Source organism: Hirundo rustica, chromosome Z (assembly GCF_015227805.2).
Source record: "Hirundo rustica isolate bHirRus1 chromosome Z, bHirRus1.pri.v3, whole genome shotgun sequence".
Taxonomy (NCBI): Eukaryota; Metazoa; Chordata; class Aves; order Passeriformes; family Hirundinidae; genus Hirundo; species Hirundo rustica.
Genome location: NC_053488.1, coordinates 61,788,697 through 61,807,086, shown reverse-complemented (window position 1 = coordinate 61,807,086; position 18,390 = coordinate 61,788,697). Strand labels below are relative to the sequence as shown.

At 41.3% G+C, this 18,390-nt stretch overlaps 2 protein-coding genes across 3 annotated transcripts in view; one reads left to right on the top strand and one right to left on the bottom strand.

Annotated features, from left to right (window-relative positions):
- Positions 1-7,092: 7,092 nt before the first annotated feature.
- On the bottom strand, positions 7,093-15,176 carry LOX (lysyl oxidase). 2 transcript variants are annotated; one of them, XM_058424202.1, is made up of 7 exons: positions 14,684-15,176; positions 14,384-14,584; positions 13,846-13,954; positions 12,348-12,485; positions 9,913-10,069; positions 7,438-7,533; positions 7,093-7,212 (listed from the first exon to the last, which is right to left on the bottom strand). In XM_058424202.1, the coding sequence occupies exons 1-7, from the start codon at positions 15,114-15,116 to the stop codon at positions 7,093-7,095; spliced, it is 1,254 nt and encodes a 417-aa protein (XP_058280185.1). In that variant the 5' UTR covers positions 15,117-15,176. The 2 variants fall into 2 exon arrangements, with proteins under 2 accessions (XP_058280185.1, XP_039947010.1); XM_040091076.2 differs by having other exon boundaries at positions 14,384-15,176.
- The window catches only part of ZNF475 (zinc finger protein 475), a 57,276-nt gene continuing 53,943 nt past the window's right edge, over positions 15,058-18,390 (top strand). Inside the window, exons 1-2 of the mRNA XM_040091077.1 lie at positions 15,058-15,143; positions 17,757-17,878. The gene's annotated coding sequence lies outside the window, so the exon portion shown is untranslated. The remainder of the gene's footprint in view (positions 15,144-17,756; positions 17,879-18,390) is intronic.

Sequence of the window (18,390 nt, the reverse complement as noted above, 5' to 3'; positions counted from 1 at the left end):
TCTTCTTTCTTGCTTTCTTTCTTCTTTCTTCTTTCTTTCTTTCTTTCTTCTTTCTTTCTCTCTCTCTCTCTCTCTTTCTTTCTTTCTTTCTTTCTATCTTTCTTTCTTTCTTTCTTTCTTTCTTTTCCCTTAAAAAATACTTCTGAGCTCTTAGTTTAAAGAAAGGAAAAAAGATAACACTGAACGTGAATGAGAGAAGAGAGATTAGGATAATGGCATTACTTCATATTTTAGTGGCTTACTGCTACTTTCTGCTGGTGCTTAGTGACTCGCCTGGATCACAGCCTTGATACATTATACAAATGAGTAGTGATGGTGAAGACTTGATAATATCTTTTACGTGTAACTAGGCAATTTATTTGTGAACTGATAAACCAGTGAGCTTGCCTGGAGGTTGTTGATAAAGTTCAGAACATTTTCTCTTCATTATAACAACACAATGTGTTCAGCATATATAATTTTAATTTAATTCATATCTGTAGCACTGTTTAGACACACACAAAGTACTAGCAATTTATTTTTATAATGACATGGGAAGTTAGTTCTTTCTGTGATTATTAGATTTTAAAATGTTGAGAACCATGCTTTTCAGTTCAGCACCATACCATGGAAGAAATGTCTTTAGCCAGGCACATACCGCACTGTCAGATGCTACTAGGATGCTTCAGGTGCACAGTTTTTTCACTTCAAGCTTACCAGCAAAACAATCTCAGATTTTTCAGTATCTTTTAAGTCCGTCATCACTAGTTTAAATGTGATTGGGGTTTTTTTTAATAGCAAATGTGTGTGTTATTGATGGGACTGTTCTGTGGACTTCAAACAGGCATAAATATCTCTTTAATCAGTTTCTACGGAATTATTAGATCAGAAAAAACAGGGCTTGAATGAAAATTCAGTCACAACAGTACTTTCTTGAGTGAAAGTGTTGAGCTGCTTTGTGAATGTAGACAGGTGGTAGATAATTTTGTGATACTGGGCAGGAGATCTAATGTAAAAATGAGATAGCAGAATGGGGGTAGAAGGTACTTGCGAACTGGGAGATGCTTTATTTTCAATAGCTATGAATATAGTTTATGCAATTATCATATGTGGTTTTTACTGCATTGTTGTATTTGCACAGATTCTTATCCACTCCAGGTTCTGTGTTCCAGGAATAGCATGCTTAATGCTCTTAGCTCTAATAAGTAGTAGGATAGGAAATACTTTTTAAATAGAGAAACATAACACAAAGTTGCTTATATCTGAAATAATTCTACATTTATTGTATTAATTTTAAAAGATATTACATTGGTTTTGTCTCCATTTACATGAAGCCAAGAGTGACAGTTAGTTGATATTTAAGTGTTTGATGACTTCTTATTAAAACAAGTCTCCAAGCTTTTTAACCATGCTCTTCTCTAGTAGTCCCTCGGTGAAGGGACAATAGATGCTTCTCAACTCAGACTGTTTCCTCAGTTTAGCATACAGATTGAAGAGGCAGCAGGACACTGGCTTGTACTTGGAGGATGTAGTAACAGGATAGTGTTTAGAGTTTGAACTGCATGTTTAATCTGTTAGTCAATTTTCTAGAGTGCATAGACTTCCTACCATGTACTGCTCAAATGTTCTGTCTGTGAAAGCATAGTTTCTGGAGCAGAAATTCTGAAAGTGCTTTTTAAGTTCCTGGTTTTACGAAGAATGATATGGTAAGGAAATTGTGTGTCCAGATGAACCATATGCCTCCTGTTAAGCCTTGATATGTTAATCCTTTGTGTAGTAGGAGGGGTAATTTATGATGCCTTGAAAATTTTTATTTCTTGTTTCTACCTTCTTGTGACATTTTTTTCTGAGACCACATCAACAAGACAGAATTTTCTTCATTTTGCATGTAGACATAGCAACTTTAACTGAGGCCGTCTCATTGAGAGATGGATCTGGCCTGTGCAGTAAGTATAATACTTTGACAAGTAGAACGCTTGAAACATTTTATTCAAGTCATTTTCACATAAACTTGCAACCATAATACGGGCATGTAACACAAGAATATGAAAGTGCAATGAAGAATACAAAGCTAGTGCCTGAATATTATAAATTAGAGCTCTTCAGATAAAGATGCAAAGTTACTGAAATTAAGACTCTTTCAAGAAAATGAAGGAAATAATGAAAATTCTTCAAGAAAGTTGCAAAAACAAGTGGCATTTCACTGTATCTGTAGCATTTAGTTGCATAATAAAAACCTCCCAATTACATACTCTTTGGTTTTAATTCAAGTTAAAATCTTTCAGCACCTTTTAAGATTTGGATAAAATGAAAATGCCTTTTTGGCATAAATGTGAGACACAGGATAAACCACCTTTCAATGTCTCATTTATGAAAACCACCCTGCTGGTTTTGAATGAGCACACTGCAAACAATACATGAATGACAATAGAAAGGTACATTTGATATGTGCATTTGTTATGGAGCAGAGAAAAAAAGAAGTAGACTTTTCTTAACACAAAAACATCATCTGCACAATATTTTGGTTCCATTGGTGACCAGTCTGTCATTTTTTGTTACTCTTTTGTCTAGAAATATGCAAATATCAAATGTATTTCAGGATTAAAAAAAAATATAAAACAAACCCTTTCTTCTAATGAGCCTGACATACATTATGTTCTTTATGTGCAATTCTTAAGTAAGGATTTGAAATGTGGGAGGTTATTGTTTCACACATATTTATGCATCCTGGCTTTTCAGAAGAAATTTGAGACTGCAAGACAGCAAATTCATAGTAGAAATGTCACAAAATTTAAATATGGTTTTGCTCCCACTGAGACCAATGTCAATATGTTTTTCAAAGATAAGGGAATAACCCTGATGTCTGGTAAAATGGAATCCAAATATAATTTGCTGTAAAAATAAAAGCTTTTACCAAAACAGTTTTTAAAAACGTTTTCAAACAAAAATGCACATAATCCCAAAAACATATTCCAGTATGCAAAAAGTAAGGTGTCAAACTGCAGAGCCAAGATACCGAAAATATTGGTTGGCACTCCCCTATTTAGAACTACTTCTACACATGCTATGTAATAAACTCTTCTACTGCGTTGTGATTTACCATAGTTAGACAGGGTTAAAGTCACATTCCTTAATTTTTTTTAATCCTAAAATCCCTTGTTTTTCTGTTCATGTCTTAGGCAATTGTTGTGCTATTGTACATCAGTGTCATGTTGCTTAACACACATTTCAAAACAAATACAATATTTTGCTACGGAAAAAAAAGCTACATTTTCGTAGCTCCAATATCCCCAATATTCAAAGTTACAGCATTCAACACCTTTCCAAATGAGGCTATTCCCACTTTTTCCATCTACACAGATGCTCAAGGCCCTCTGGCTCCTTGCTGACTTCAGTGGAGTTCTGCAAGTAGTTTGGGCACAGACGTGTGAGCAGGTGAGTGTGTCATGAGTGAGGGGTACCCCCCCTTCCTGCGGCTGCTCCGTCTCCAGTCAGTGCTCTTATATCCCACATTCAGCATCAGGCACAATGAGGTACAAGCATACCACTTCTTCCCAGGAAGCAACCTGTGCCCACAACCTGGCTTCCTTTCAGTAGCTTTGGTGTCCATTGCCCAAGCTGCTGTCAGGACTTTGACCCCAATTTTGACCTCAGTCTATAGAAAGGTGAATGCGCTTGCATACCTTAACACCTCTTAAAAACTCTTTGGGCTGAGATTTCAGAAGCCTAGACTTTAAACAGGCCCTCATTTTTGCAGACATATGTAACAAACGGTTTTCTCATAAATCAAGCTTCCAAATTTTGCTTCGGTTCATTGCCCGTACTGGTTACAGACTGTTAAAATGGATCTCACAGCAAACAGAAAGGGACCAGCTGGTACAAATTATATTATTCCACACCCTCTCCTGCTGGTGGATAGTAATCACTAGGTTGCTGTATCTCAGGTTCTTTTTAAGTTCTAATTGTGCAAATTTGTAACCAAGTTATGATTAAGGTGGAAATAAACTTAATATACTAAAGAACAGCTGATCCTTGAAGGATATTATGGTAATTTGTCAAACTTCCAAATTAAATCCAGGGGGTTCTAAAGCATAAAATATTACCAAATACTGCCTGAAGTATTCTCAATAGTGATAATAAAACCTCTCCATACTCCTCAGATTCTACATTTTTACCTATATTGGATAGCACTTTTTTTTTTCCCTTATTTATTTATTTATTTATTGAGCTTCCAATATTTCATTAGGTTTTGAACTGCTCATGAAATTTAATGAATACCAATCAATATTTCTAGGTACTATTGTTCCAAAATTAGATTCTTCATTTTACATGATCAGATATCTTCTGAAAAAAAAAAATGCCAGATCCCCTTGTGATATGTCATTTCACAGTTTAAAACAAAAATCACAGCTACTGTAGCTTACAGCAGGGTGCACTGCAACAGCAAAATCATCTGGGGGTGGGAGGAGGAGTAGTATACCCAGCACCAGTTAAGCAGTTCAGCAAAAACATTAATTTGGGCTGGAAGTTTTTCCCCTTATCAATGTTGCCTTTGGTTCCTGAACAGCCTAAAGTAAGATCTTAAATACACTGACTTTTGCTCTTCCTCTCTATATAGTATATTTTCAACTTTGTTATTTTGAATACTGAGATACAAATTTTAAAGTCAACTACAGTACTTAAGGGGGAAGCAGGTAGTAGGTTTTCTTCACACTAAAAATACTTTGTAAGAGATTCTGACCTACTTCTGTTTGTGTTGCCACCTGAGTTAGTTGCCTGTATTATTTTGATGGTTAACCTGTTCAAGTTGGATGTTTTTCACAGATGACCATATCAGGGACTCTCATCATCTCCAAGAGCCCATTTCTTAGCAGGTACTTTTTATCCACATTAAGTTTGCAGAAGTTTTTTAAAAGTCCACCTTGAAAAATTTCTTGAACATATAAAGGTGGGTAAGCTTTTTAATTAATTTTCACAGATGAAAGGTGTATTTCAAAACCCCATCTGTTTTTCATTTAAGAAAATGGAAAAACTTCTAATGTATTAAAAATGTAAACATAACTTTTCTTGCAGGGGTATAGGTGATATATATAATATATATGTATTTCTCTGCTATATGTTAATATTCCTTGAAAACTGAACATACTTCTCTCTTTCATATCAATGTGTCCTAGCAAGGAATTTTAATGGTACTGTATCAATACTCTTAATCTGTTCTTCATTATGGTATTTTCTGAGATAGCTGACATTAGTACTTTCTCTTGAGTTTTATTTAATTCATTCTGAGTACATTTTTTCCTACCTTTTAAAATATGTTCAACTCATTCACCAGTAATATTCCCACTGAAGTCCGTCATCACATAAACTCCAAATTTGAAGGAGCTAAGAATGGTCCCATGTTTTTATGAATGAGTTAGATTATCAAAAATTAAAATATCTCTACATGAAGCACCAGTTTCACATATTTCAATAGCAATACAAGTAATGCCAATTTAGATTCTTTAAATCCAGTTAAGTTTTGGTTGAGAAGCGGAAATTCTTCAATGTCACATAAGGTGTGTGGATGTATCGGTGTATGTTCTGTAGTTTTGTTTCTATACTGTTTGCATCCTAGTGAAGTTTGTATAATGATACTTCAGTTCAAAACATTTGGCACCATCTCATCCATTTCTTGCATCTTTCTCAGTATCTGTTGAAAGAGGAGAAAAAATTTTATGCAGGTGAGCAAGAATGCACAGAAAGAGGAACTGCTAAATACCCACTTGTCACCTTGAAAGCCCAGGTCAGCCAGCAGAAATAGCCATTTTGTTTCCTAGCCCTGCATGAATATATACCTGAGAGAAGTATAAAGCATGGTGTACATATATATATGGGGCGTTAGCGTGGAGAAGAGGAGGCTGAGGGGAGATCTCATTACCCTCTAAAATTCCTGAGAGGAGACTATGATGAGGTGTAGGTTGTTCTCTTCTCCCACATAACCAGTGACAGAGGATAAGAGGAAATGGCCTCAAGGGGTGGTTTAGATGGGATATCAGGGGAAACTATTTCACATAAAGGGTTGTAAAGCATTAGACCAGAATACCCCGAGAAGTGGGCAGGGATTGCTGTCCCTGAAGGCATTCAGCAGCTGTACGAATATGCCACTTGAGAACTTGGTTTAATGGTGAGCATGGTGGTGATCTGAGGTTGATGGCTGGACTTCATGATCTAAAAGGTCTTTTCCAACCTACAATTCTATTATTCTGTGTACTCAGTAATATTTTCAGAGATAAGACGGGGAGACTAGAAGTAGCATGAAACATTGTTTGCCTCATTTAGCTACTGATTTCCTAATGCAAAGTGAGGAATGAATATTTTACAGGCTAATTAAGCAAGTCACGTTAATTCAGTCTGTTTGTTTCACTGATGCTGTTATAGAAGACTGCACTGATCATCTGCTTTACTTTTCATTTACTGCTCTGTAATTTGTTTCATATGACCTTCTATGCAATGTTAATACTCACTCCTTATAGAATCCAAATGAAGTCTCTTGATAAATATTTCATATGAGCAACTTGCACAGTGTTCTGAGAACTGCTTACCTCTGTGTTACAGAAGACTGCTTTCTGTGTTTCACAGATACTAAGGTACAGTAGATCTACTATTAAGACATTTATTAAATTATTTTGCCTTTTTGGAGGAAAAAATGTAAAAAATGCATAACTTTGGCATTGTTTAAACTTTTAAAGAGCAAAACTGTAAATGGAGGGTGTGTGAAAGAACTGTTTCAGGGAGGGTGGCTGCTGTGTAAGCAGCAGCAGCAGCAAAGTAACATACATGTGTGGGATTTGAAGAATGTCTTAAAGTGCACTGTAGCTACTCAGTTGTGTGTGGGTGCCGTAAAAGGGTACTGAATGATCCCTGAAAGGTCCTAGTGCAAGTACAAAGAAGGTGTGTGAGCCAGAGGCAGTTATCTAGCAGACCAGACAGGAGCAGCAGTTTTGAAAAGTGTTACATATTCCAACGGCACGATTGTGAGAGCAAAATTCTCACAGATTTTAGAATTCCCCAAACCTACAAAACAAAATACTAACAGTGGGGACAGTGACAGAAAAACCACCAGTGGGAAGGCACTTACGGTGAAATTGTGCAGCCAGAGGCATAGGCGTGGTGGCCCGTGTAGCGGATGTCACAGCGGACTATGTTGTTGGAGTAATCGGATTCAGGCACCAGGTAGCTGGGATTTACACTCACCTGGAGGGGAGAAAGCACAGTGCTATCCACTGCCATGTTTCAGTTGGCAACTCACATGCCAAAGGATGTATACAAATGATTTGCTTCTTTAAACAGAAAAAAAAAAAAAAAACAAAAAAAAAAAAAAAAAACACAACCACAAACAAACAAACAAAAAAACAAACAAACAAAACAAAAAAAAACCTCCCATAAAACCCCAAACCTCCCCATTTCCAATACACTTACCTTCAGAATGTAATTTCCAGGCTTTACATCAGTGATGTCAATCCACTGGCAATCTATGTCAGCATTGTAAGTGTCATAGCAGCCAGGGCTCAGACCCTTAAAAATTAATTAAGATGGATGTAAAAAACCATTAATCTTTAAGAAACAGACATCAGAGTCACTCAGACTGAAGTTCACTTAACTGTCACAGTTCACTTAGAACATTAGTCTTATTTTTAGTTGTCATTTTATTTGTGTGTGTAAACTAGATCACTCAAGTCTAATGTCCCACTTTTATAGACGGCCCTCTATTACAACTGGATAAAAAACATCTATAATACTGATGGCTGTTCATCTGTGCAGTATTTGTATTTTCTTATAATCACTTGTTACAACACTCCTTTTATGAAAAAAACTGTTGATGCTATTATTTCCTCTTCTATATCTAAGATCAGAATACAATAAAAATTGACCAAAGACTGGACGTAAGTATTTGTAAATGTTGAGTGAATATCTTCTGAGGTCATGAGTACAGACAGACTTGATTGCCATGTTGGAACCTCTCTCTGCCCTTAGGATTGATGCAGCTTTTTGCTATGGATGTGCTCTGCCCAAGTGCCATCTTTGAATAGAAGGCTTAAGAGCCATTTTCACATTGAGCTTTGCATGGAAATTATGTCTCTTCAGGCAAACAGTGACAACAAGAATCCGAGGGAAGTGAAAATTATTCCCAATGCATCTTTCTGAAAAATTCTTTGTTGTTTGGAACATTAGTAAGAATCCCCACACATGAATGTATCAGTGATTCAAATCTAGTGTCTTTAGCTGTGGCCAATACAGATTGCTCTAGGCAGAGCTGATCTGTTCTGGCAGCATATAGACTGCAGAAAACTCAAGTCCTGCAGGAATTCCCTCTTAACCCAGCTGGTGATCAGCTCACACTCTCGCACATTTGTGCCAAGTCTGAGGCTGGAGGAAAGTTTTACAGTCCAATTACAAACCCCTGAAATATGGGCTTCCAGTGGAAATGCTGACACAGCCATGATTCTAGTGACACAAATACTCCAGTATACTGTAAAATATATATGTTGCTTACTTAGATGTCATAGTCTACAGAAGTAGAAAACGTATTTATAAAACCCCTTCAAAGCCTCTATGTATTGCAGATCATTCATTATAGTTAAAATTCAAATGTGGACACGTCAGCCAGTGAAACATAGCTGTCATTTCTCTGTGACAGAATAACTACCCTCTAGATTAAAAGCTGCAGAATAAGGGATACGAGTTTATGTGTACATATGGCCACAGTGAGTTGAACCACAAATCCATCAAAGCTCAGTGTCATATCTCTGACAGTGGTCAGCAGCAGATGCTTAAAAGAACATAAGGAATGGTATGTGTAATATCAGGCAAATTCCTTCCACCAGCATTTTACTGTATTTAAGGCTTGGGGTACCATCAGATTTTTATGTTTAATAACATCCATTACTTTGTCTAAATTCTTCTTGAGCCCATGGAGATTTCTGATCTCTGCAACATCCAATGGCAAGGAATTTAATACTTCATTTATGTGTCCAGAGGGCATTCCTCTCTGTTTCAAGGCTGTTGCCTGACAGGTGTTAAGTTCATATATTGTCAGAACCATCAACAATTGTCAGAAAGTATCAATAATTTCCTCTTTCAATCCACAACCTGACCAGTTTTGATCTTACTTCTGGTTTTCCAAAAGGAATAGTCAATGAAATCTCTTAGCCATACTACACTGCTGATTAACCTTGTTCTGCTGGGGTTGGCTGATTAGGATTTCTTAAGCTTTCCTTCAGCAGTTCTGAGAGGTGGTGATGCAATATTCAAGGTAGGATTTTTGCATGGATTAGTCTATCATAATGGTATGTTCCATTTTCCATATTCCCCTAATAAGCTTGGGGGACCTGGCTTTACCTGCTTTGTACACAGCCCATCATAACATCCACATAGCTGCCATTCTCTTCAACAGCGTCCTGCTGTACAGGCCCTGAACGATACTCTGAGATTTCTATGTCAGACTGCCAGCCAGAAGCTGCAGGTGTTAATGGAATCCAGCACCTTACATCTTCAGACTCCACAAGGGAGAAAATACCACCTTATGAACTCTGGCACCAGCCAAGGATGACAGTTTGGGGAGGATGAACACTGGGAACAGCTTCTTTACAGGCTGTCTTGAGTCCCCCTTAGCAAGCCTAACCACCACGAGAACTTGTGGTGTGTTTTAATATCATTCAGTTACCAGTGGTGCTACACTAGTCAGTGTCACTGCCCTTTAATAAGAAACCTACAGTTAACAGCACATGGGTGAATCATCAGTCCCCAGGTTAGTATCTGTTCTCTATAATGGGGAATTCCAGAAGCTAGTTAGGACATCAGCTAATTTAAGGCATCAGGTGATTGGCAGAAAAGTTATCCAAACACAAACTAGAAAGGGGAAAGACACTTGGTTGTCTCCAAAGCAGCTCCTACCTGTGTGTGTGCTGTACATGCATACCGCCTGTAATATCCATAATCACAGGAAGTATCTTCAAGGCAGAAACTTGCTTTGTGTCCTTCAGCAACTTTTCTATGTGAGCTTGCATCCAACAAGTCATAGTGGCTGAATTCATCCATGCTGTGATAATGTCTGTTAAACCATAGATACATTATTGGAGATAGATCAGATCCTATCAATATTTTCATGTATTCCTATTTGATCTACATCCGCCTAATCCTGGACAAATTTTATTTACTACCCAAAACTTGCGTGTTAGTATACTTTCCTAATAATGACCAGTCAATTATGTTCATTACTCTAATTTTCAAGTACTACATGTCATCATCTATAAATGAATAATATGTTGTAATTTGTTATGGGAAAGATTTCATAGAGGCACCGTATTTCCAAAATTTTCTGTTTCACCTCTTTTCCAATAATATTAGCAAGTATTAAGTAGTTCATATTTGAATTTAATATCTTATAAGTGCCTTTAACCAGTGTTTTGCTAGGAATGCTTACCTTATATACTATGAATTCCATGGAAGTTTGCTACTTATTCGCAAAACCCCAAAAATTTGGTTTAACATTTGCATGGCCCTCAATGTAACACATTTGTAACATTCGTGAAGACAAAATCTGCATGAAGAAATCAGCTTCTGTGTACTGGCAATGCAGATTTCATTCAATATCAACTATTCTTACAGTCTATACTTAATGCTCTCTCTATTTCAGAAATGTATCCTTTTGATTTGGGCAAAGTGACACATTTTTCTTGCTTTCACGCACAGTGACTTCTAGCTTTTACTGTGGAGTTTTAACACTTCATACTGTTGTAATTTCATTTTTTCCAAATGTGTGGGAAAATAAACTTGTATTTTCTACTGCACTGTAGAATTTGGCTGCTGTTACTTTTGCATGCTTTCAGCTCACGAGCTATACGATAAAGGCCTAATTAAACAAAATTCAAATGTATTGGTAAAACAAAGCAGCACAGGAGCCTCACAAGCAGGCACATCCAGAACACTAGAACTGGTCCACAGATGAGGATGACTAACACTGAGGTCTGATGGCTGGCCAAAGTAATTGGCAGTTAGAGTTTGTTTCCAAATGAGTTTGCTTCACTGTTATGGAAATGATCACGAGAGATGCAATTTTTTTGTAGGCAATGTATTTTCTGTCCAAGAACTGAATCAGCATCAGAGACACTTTGCATCTGGACAGTGATAGCTGGGCTGTCGTGGCACAGTAAGAAAGTGTTTTTCTATGAATGGAAAACTTCAGTTGCTATCTACCACTTTCATCCATTTATCAAGTGTGTAAGCACAAGGGTTGGGGGATTTTTGTTATTGGTGAAGATTTTTTTCAGGGATAGAGATTAACCAAAGCATTTGTGAAGGCTTTTTTGTTAGGCTTGATTTACTTTTAGCTTTTTGATGCTTGCAAGATTTATAAACTGATGAGTCTTTTTCGAAAGAATTTGTTCTAATGATACTGATTTTTCATTCAATGCCTAAGGCCTCTGAACGTAGAGAGAAATATTCCATTGGCTCAGAGACCTTTAGATCAAGCCCACATTGCATACCATTTAAAAAAAAGATTAAGTTATCATTTATGTACCTGTAGCAGCAGAGATGTATTTTAAGTAACGTGAAAGTAAGTATTCAGAGTAATTAGTCCTAGTATTTTATAACTGTTCTTGCTGAGAAGTAGCAAAAATTGGAACAAACCTGCAAACTCCTGCGTATGAGTTTTCTGAAAAGGCACAAGTTTGCAGTGTTACCTGCTCCCACAGTGTGCTACTATACTTCCCTTGCTGTGTTTCCAGCAAATATACTATTTTTACGGCAATGCTGCTATGTCAAAATATTATCATACACATATAGAATATTATCGGTAATGGGATCAGTCAACTCAGTAGCATTCTTTTTCCAAATTGATCAGACCATTCCTTGTGAAGAACTAGTTCACTAAATTCAGTTCAAGAAGTATGGGTCACTGTTCTAAATCATGTGTTATTATTGAGAATATGCTAATAAATGTACATTTTAGGGTTTCTATTTATTTTAACATGGTTGGGACTTTTATTTACTGATTACACTTAAATGTAAGTGGACTTCATGTAAAATAAAAGGAGAAAGTGCTACTGTCAAATCTCATCTCAGACTTGTATTTATATTTAATCTGCACCCTCTAAGAGTTTCATACATATGGATAAGCTTTGTATCCATTTGTATCTTTGTTTCATGTGTCTGTATAGATCACTACATATAAAGAGTAATTGCCACAATATACACATAGTTAAAGGCTAAAATTTCCCCATGGTTTCTCTCTGCTTCACTTTTGTTTTAGAAAATGTCCCCTTATAAATGATAACTTGTCAGTGAAAAATATAATTAGAAGATGCCATACTGAGCACTTCACTCACTGGTGACAGCTGTGCCACTCCCATGAATAACGGGGCCTGCTGGGCAGAAAATCCGATGTGCCTTGATTTTTCACTCTTTGGGGGAATCTCAGGAGCACCCGATTGTCATAGTCTCTAACATCTGCTCGATAAGCTGAACTGCAATGATGCAAGTCAAAGAAAACAAAGGAAAAAGCGTAAGTATATGCAAGAAATACTTCAAAAAATGCTTCATATTGTCTCAGAAATAACTGATAGCAGAGATCTTTTCAGGCCCCATAAGGCTCATGCATTGGAGAGTGATGCAGGAATTCTCTATAGTGTGGAAATGCCTGGTATCAGACCAAGACCTGAGTAAGATTCAGATCTGGTTTTAATTTTATAAACGGAAGTTTGACCACTGACTGACTCCGTCCATGAAGAATATCACAGCTGAGCTGTAAAAATACTCTGGTACCAAAGAACTAATTTTATTAGTTGCTGGTAACCAAAATAACTCCCTGTGTATGCAAGATCACACAACAGATGGTTGATTCCATTGTAAAAAACCTCTAATATGTGTATGAATCAGGCTGTGTTTTCCTATTCTACATAGATATTATCTACACTCCTTTAAATACTGAAATGTTTTAATCAACAAATAGCCAGCAAGAACATTTCAGTGAGTCTTCACTGTGAAGCTAGCAAAAAAACCAACAAAACCAACATCAACAACAACAAAAAACAAAAACAAAACAAAACAAAAAAAACACCAAACACCTGCTTATTATGATGTTTTGTTTTTTCTGCAAGTGAAGAGCAAGCATGACCCTGAAACAGTCTCACATAAATTAATGATGCTGGTAAATAAATAAATCTGTTTTGCATGATAAGTTATCAAACAAGTTAAAATGGTTAAAAACAGCCATGTTGGTTTCTTTCCAAACAAAACAGGAAAAATCCCTCTTTGCCAACTGGACAAGACCTAACTTCATAACAAAGTTGTTATTTCAACCTCTTAAGAGACTCTGAAACACTTTTCAGAGAGATTTCAGTTTTAGGAGACATTAAAAGGCACAGACCCAGAAACATTTAGCTTATTATAATCTTAATAGTAAATTGTGTTGGTTAAGAATAGGGGTTTTGTTGTTTGCCTTTTTTTTTTTTTTTTTAATGAAGTAACATGATCTTGTAGGAGTAGAGGAGGGAAACGAAAATCAACAGATTGAAGTGGTTTTCTAGGTGCCTCCATTTCACAAAATCCAGAAATGTTCAAGTGAGCCTGACAACAGAAACACGTAGTACAACTTTTCACAGCATGTAGGTTCTTCAGGAGATCTGCAGCTTGTCTCTCTAATATGGCAGGAATGGTTTCTGATGTGCATACTCCACCATCTACCACAAATTTGGAAGGTTACAGAGGGCTGTGTTTCCTTGAGTCCTCCAGTCTCACCCTTCTCCACTCTTCACTGTGTTCACAGGTGGAAACAGGAGCACAGCAACCCACAGCAAATGGGCAAGATCTTGGGACGATGCCTACCTTGCCAAGCAGTTCTCCTCGGCAGCACATCTCAAGTTATACATGGACATCCTCTGGACATATGTGGACGCCTGGATGTAATAGGGATCCGGGACTAAGTCAGGGAGACCTGCAGTTCATCAAACCAACCACATAACAGCAAGATCAACCCGGGACACGTTCGCAAATATTTGGCGACCATCCCAGTCGTTAGGAGCCGTCGTTTTGCTACGAACCCCAGCTCTCCGTTAACCTCGCATTCCCCTTTGCTCAGGCTTGTCCCAAACGCACCACCGCAAACACGACGCCCGGACCCCCCGGTGGGCTTATCGGCGGCTCTCCCCGCTCCCAGACTCGCGGACTCGGCTGCCCGAAGCCCGAGAGCCGGGCGAACGCCTGCCCGGTCAGGTTTTGCCCCGAGCTAGGGCCAGGCAGGCCGGCGGCCCCCGCAGCTCATCCCGCCGGGACCGACGTGCGCGGAGCGAGCCGATCGTGCGGCGGGGCCGGGGTCGCCGGCAGGGGAGGGACGGCACGGGCGGAAAGGAGGGAGGGCTCTTACCATACTGGAAGTAGCCGGTGCCATAGCCGGGTCTGTACCTGTTGCCCTGGCGGGGCCTTTCGTAAGTGTCGTAGTAGTTGTAGTAAGGGTTATCGTCCGTGTACTTGTATGGGTTGTAGGGGTCGTCTCCTACCATGACATCTTCCCTGCCGACCCTGAAGCTGCCCAGGGGCGGCAGGCTGCCGGCCCCGGTGCTGCTCCCGTTGCCGTCGGTCCCGGTGCCGCCGGCGGGGCTGGCGGCGGCGCTGGGTCGCGGCGCCCCGGAGGAGGCGCTCCGGGCCGCGGAGGTGGCGGCCGCCGGGCTCCGCTGCGCGGCGGCGGCGCGACTCCCGGAGGAAGCCTGGTAGCCGGCCTGGAACCAGTGCCGAGCGCCGGAGCCGCCCCGGCTGCCGGCGGCGGGCTGGGGCGGCAGCGGCGGCGGAGACTGCGCGGCGGCGGCGCGGGCGGGGGCTCTCCGCGGCAGCGCCGTGCCGTTGTTCCGCAGCAGCAGGATGGGGCTGCCCGCCGCCTCCGCCGCCTGCCTTCGCCGCGGGGGCTGGTACTGGGAGCCCAGGCTGAGCAGGCTGTACACCTGCCCGTTGTTCTCCCACTGGATCCGCTGCCTCCAGGTGGCGGGGGGCGGCGGGGGATCCCGGCGCGGCGGCTGCTGCTGGCCGCCGGCGGGCCAGAGGCAGCTCCAGTAGATGCACGCGTGAAGCTGGGCGAGAAGGAGCCCCGGCGGCGCGAAACGCATCTTCTCCTCTTTCGCGGGCGCCGGCGGGTAGGGAGATACGGGCGAAACCGGGAGGGGAGGCGGGGGGAGCGAGAGGAGAGCGAGGGGCGCCTTTCCTGCTCGGGATGGAGCGGGGAGGGGGGCGGAGCGGGGAGGCCGGGGGGGTGCGGGCTCTGCCTCTGGAAGGGTCGGGCGGGCAGCGGGGTCTCAGGCGCTGCGGCACGCGGGAGGTGCCATCGGGCAGGTCGGGCCGTCGGAAAGGAAACCCGGCCCGGGGGAGGCGGCGAGAGCGGCTTTTCTTCTCCCCGGTATTTATAGGCGAGGGGATGCGAATGGGAGCCGGAGCAAACAATCAGCCTCTTTTCGTCCTCCGGCCCGCGCTGGTGTCTGAAGAGAGGGAAGGAGGAGGAGGAGGAGAGACCAGGGACTTTAAACTTGCTGGCACGCTCGCAGAGTTACACAAGCCCCGCTGGCTGGGCTGGCTGCACCCCCGCCATTTGTTCACGTAATGCGGCTGGAAACGTGCAGCCCTGACAGTTCCCCCCGACGGCCGCCCCCCGCCCGCCGCCGCCCGCCCCGCGCGGGGGCGGCTCGGGTGGAACGGGGCGGCTCGGGCCGGAGCGGCGACGGGGGCTCCCCATCCTCCCTCCCCGCCTGCCTCCCTGCCCTGCCTCCCCGCCCCCCCCCCGCGCCCCGGGCCGCGCCGAGCCGTGCCGAGCCTGCGGCGGGCGGGCGCGCTCAGACACACGTAGGCTGCCAGAGTATGCCGTGGGGCAGCGCCAAAGTATGCAAAGGAAAAATGCTATTAGCTCATCAGCGCTGGAGAGACTAGAAACGGGGTGGCGGGGAGGGGGAAGGGGCCGCTGGCGAGAGAGGAAACATGTTTCTGGAAAATGTGCTGGCCGGCACATCTCCCGAGCTGGAGCAGCTGCTGGTGACCTTCGTCTCTGCCCTGAGTAACAGTCGGATCCCCTTAATGACCTCTTAATTAGGAGAAAACCTCCATGAAATAAACTCTTGACTATTGACTTTTGGGTTTCGTTCGTATGAGTCACACGAGAAATATATTGGCGATGCTCGCCCCGGAGTAAGTTTTCATTGAAAGTGAAATTTCACATGGGAGAGGCTTAGCCCCATCACCAGAACAAATAAACCTAGTTTGGGTAGTGTCTCCCCAAAACCATGCTGAGGAAGAGGAGCAGGCTGCGGCCCGAAAGCCTCTCCCTTCCTTCCTGCTTTTACAAGAGTTCACCAAGGCTGTGTTTTGATAAGTACAATCACCTAGTAAGGCAAATGAATTAAGGTCCATGGATTTCAGCCAAAACCTCTTTTGGGTGTATTTTTCCAAAGGCTGTTTGCTTATGAATCCTTGCAAAGGAATTGAGGAGAATGCACAAAAGTTCTCCTTCACCGCAAGTTTGGTGGTGAGAATCTTTAAGTGAATCCTGTCAATGATGATCAGCCTGGGCTGGAGGTTTTCACCTTACTCAGGTAGATTCAAGGCAAGCTCGGACTGCTGCCAGCTTCCCCACGCAGGTTAACAGTTCGCATGTTACTGGCCAGGTGGATATTGCGACTGGATTTTGATGTTTTTGATACACTTCTGCTGTCGTTTGTTGTGCTGTCATTTATTTATATTATTTGTTTAATTATTTTAATTGTAATTATTTAATTATTTTAAATGGTGCACACTTAATAATAGATAAACCAGCAAAATGTGGTCCTGCATTGTGGCTGTGATGGATGGTGAATGATGATTCACACTCCTGTAGAATTACTGGTTGCAGAGCTCACTGTTAAAGTACTTTCACCACCCTGAAGTCAGTGGCGCCACCCTGTATGCCAAAGGTCCCCCGGTGGAGAGGGGGTCATTTGCTATAACCAGTGCTGGCCCCGGCTGCCCGCCACGCCAGGCTTGCTGGCTCTGCTGTAACCGTAAAGATGGTCCATCTGGAGAACACTGAGGAGCAAAGGGCACTTTTGCTCCAAAGACAGCAAAGACTTCTTACTTGAGAACATATCCAATAGCCAAGTGGGTCCTTGTTACTATTGCTAGCCAGTATGGAAGCATCTGCTGGACTGGGCCAGGGTTAGTGGGGAGCATCTGCTGGACAGTCTGCTGCAGAGGTAGTCCAGTTTGGCTTCTCTTATTCATCATATTTGCAGGCTGCTCATCCCCTATGAACTTCCACATTGTGGCTTTGAAAATATTCTCCATTTAAGGGTTTGCCTGGAACAATCAGTGACTAAGGCTGAGTAAAATGGAAAGGTTGAAGATAGGGAAAATGCAACACTGAAGGAATGAGGTTTCTGTCTTTTTAATCTTCCTCTGAATCTTACTAATGTTACAAACAGCAGGTTGTTGACCAGTGTGTGATATTAGACAATGTTTCCACACAGTGGGATTCCAGCCATTTTTTCTTATGCCTGATTAAATTACTATTTTTCATGAAACTGGAGAAAGCATATTTGAGGCTGGTATTCTTGCCCATCTATCAGCCATTCACACTGTTTGTCATTTTTTCCATAGCACAAATTTCATTTGTTAATTAATTTAGGGTTCATAATGCCTGAAAAGCATTATTAGCATCCCTAGAGAGTCATGTCCTTCCCATAGCATTAGGTGCCTGTGTCCATTTAATTACTTTCCTCTTCCCACAGATTGCCTAATGACACCAGATTTTTACATCACGGATCTGAAAAGACCATCAAAAAGCTCTGTGACCTGAGGTGTGGAGGTGAAAATTTCTGCAATGCTTTAAAAAGACTCATAAGCAAGTCAGGTACTGATACTGCTTTAAAACTGGCTTGAAAACAGTCAAGCACTCTGGTATTAAACTTTCTCATGAGGCTGATATAGCTGCTTTGTAAAGTCCAGTTCTGATCCTGATCACACTTAATTTAGTTACTCAAGCACTTACTTACCCTTTCTTTTCTGTCTGGAATGACTGGTATGCCTGGGTACTTGTTGCACTGAGGATTTTGACTTCTGCCGCCTACAAAAATAGATATCAACTGTGTATATCAACTGAGAAATAAAATCTTCCTTCACTAAAAAATTACTCTAATTAAAGCAGATGTCAGTAAGTAATTGCATTAATGTCTCAAAACCTGGTACCAAGTAGTAACTTATTTTTAAAATTGCATTTAATTGTAAGATTGTAGCAGTTCGCATTCAGATGTCACAAACAGAAAGTTGTCTCCAATGGTATTAGTAGCATTTGGAGTTACCTTAACGTATACACTACTGCTAAAATGCTAATTCAGGAGTGAATCTTGAAAATGGAAAAATATT

What these genes read in the sequence shown, in the direction of transcription:
- LOX (XM_040091076.2), bottom strand. Translation starts at nt 15,116, where the DNA reads ATGCGTTTCGCGCCGCCGGGGCTCCTTCTCGCCCAGCTTCACGCGTGC. An exon ending in GAGGAGAACTGCTTGGCAAG is followed by an intron (nt 12,486 to 13,845) that starts GTAGGCATCGTC and finishes GCATCATTGCAG; the next exon opens with TTCAGCTTATCGAGCAGATG. An exon ending in CATGTACAGCACACACACAG is followed by an intron (nt 7,534 to 9,912) that starts GTAGGAGCTGCT and finishes TTAATTTTTAAG; the next exon opens with GGTCTGAGCCCTGGCTGCTA.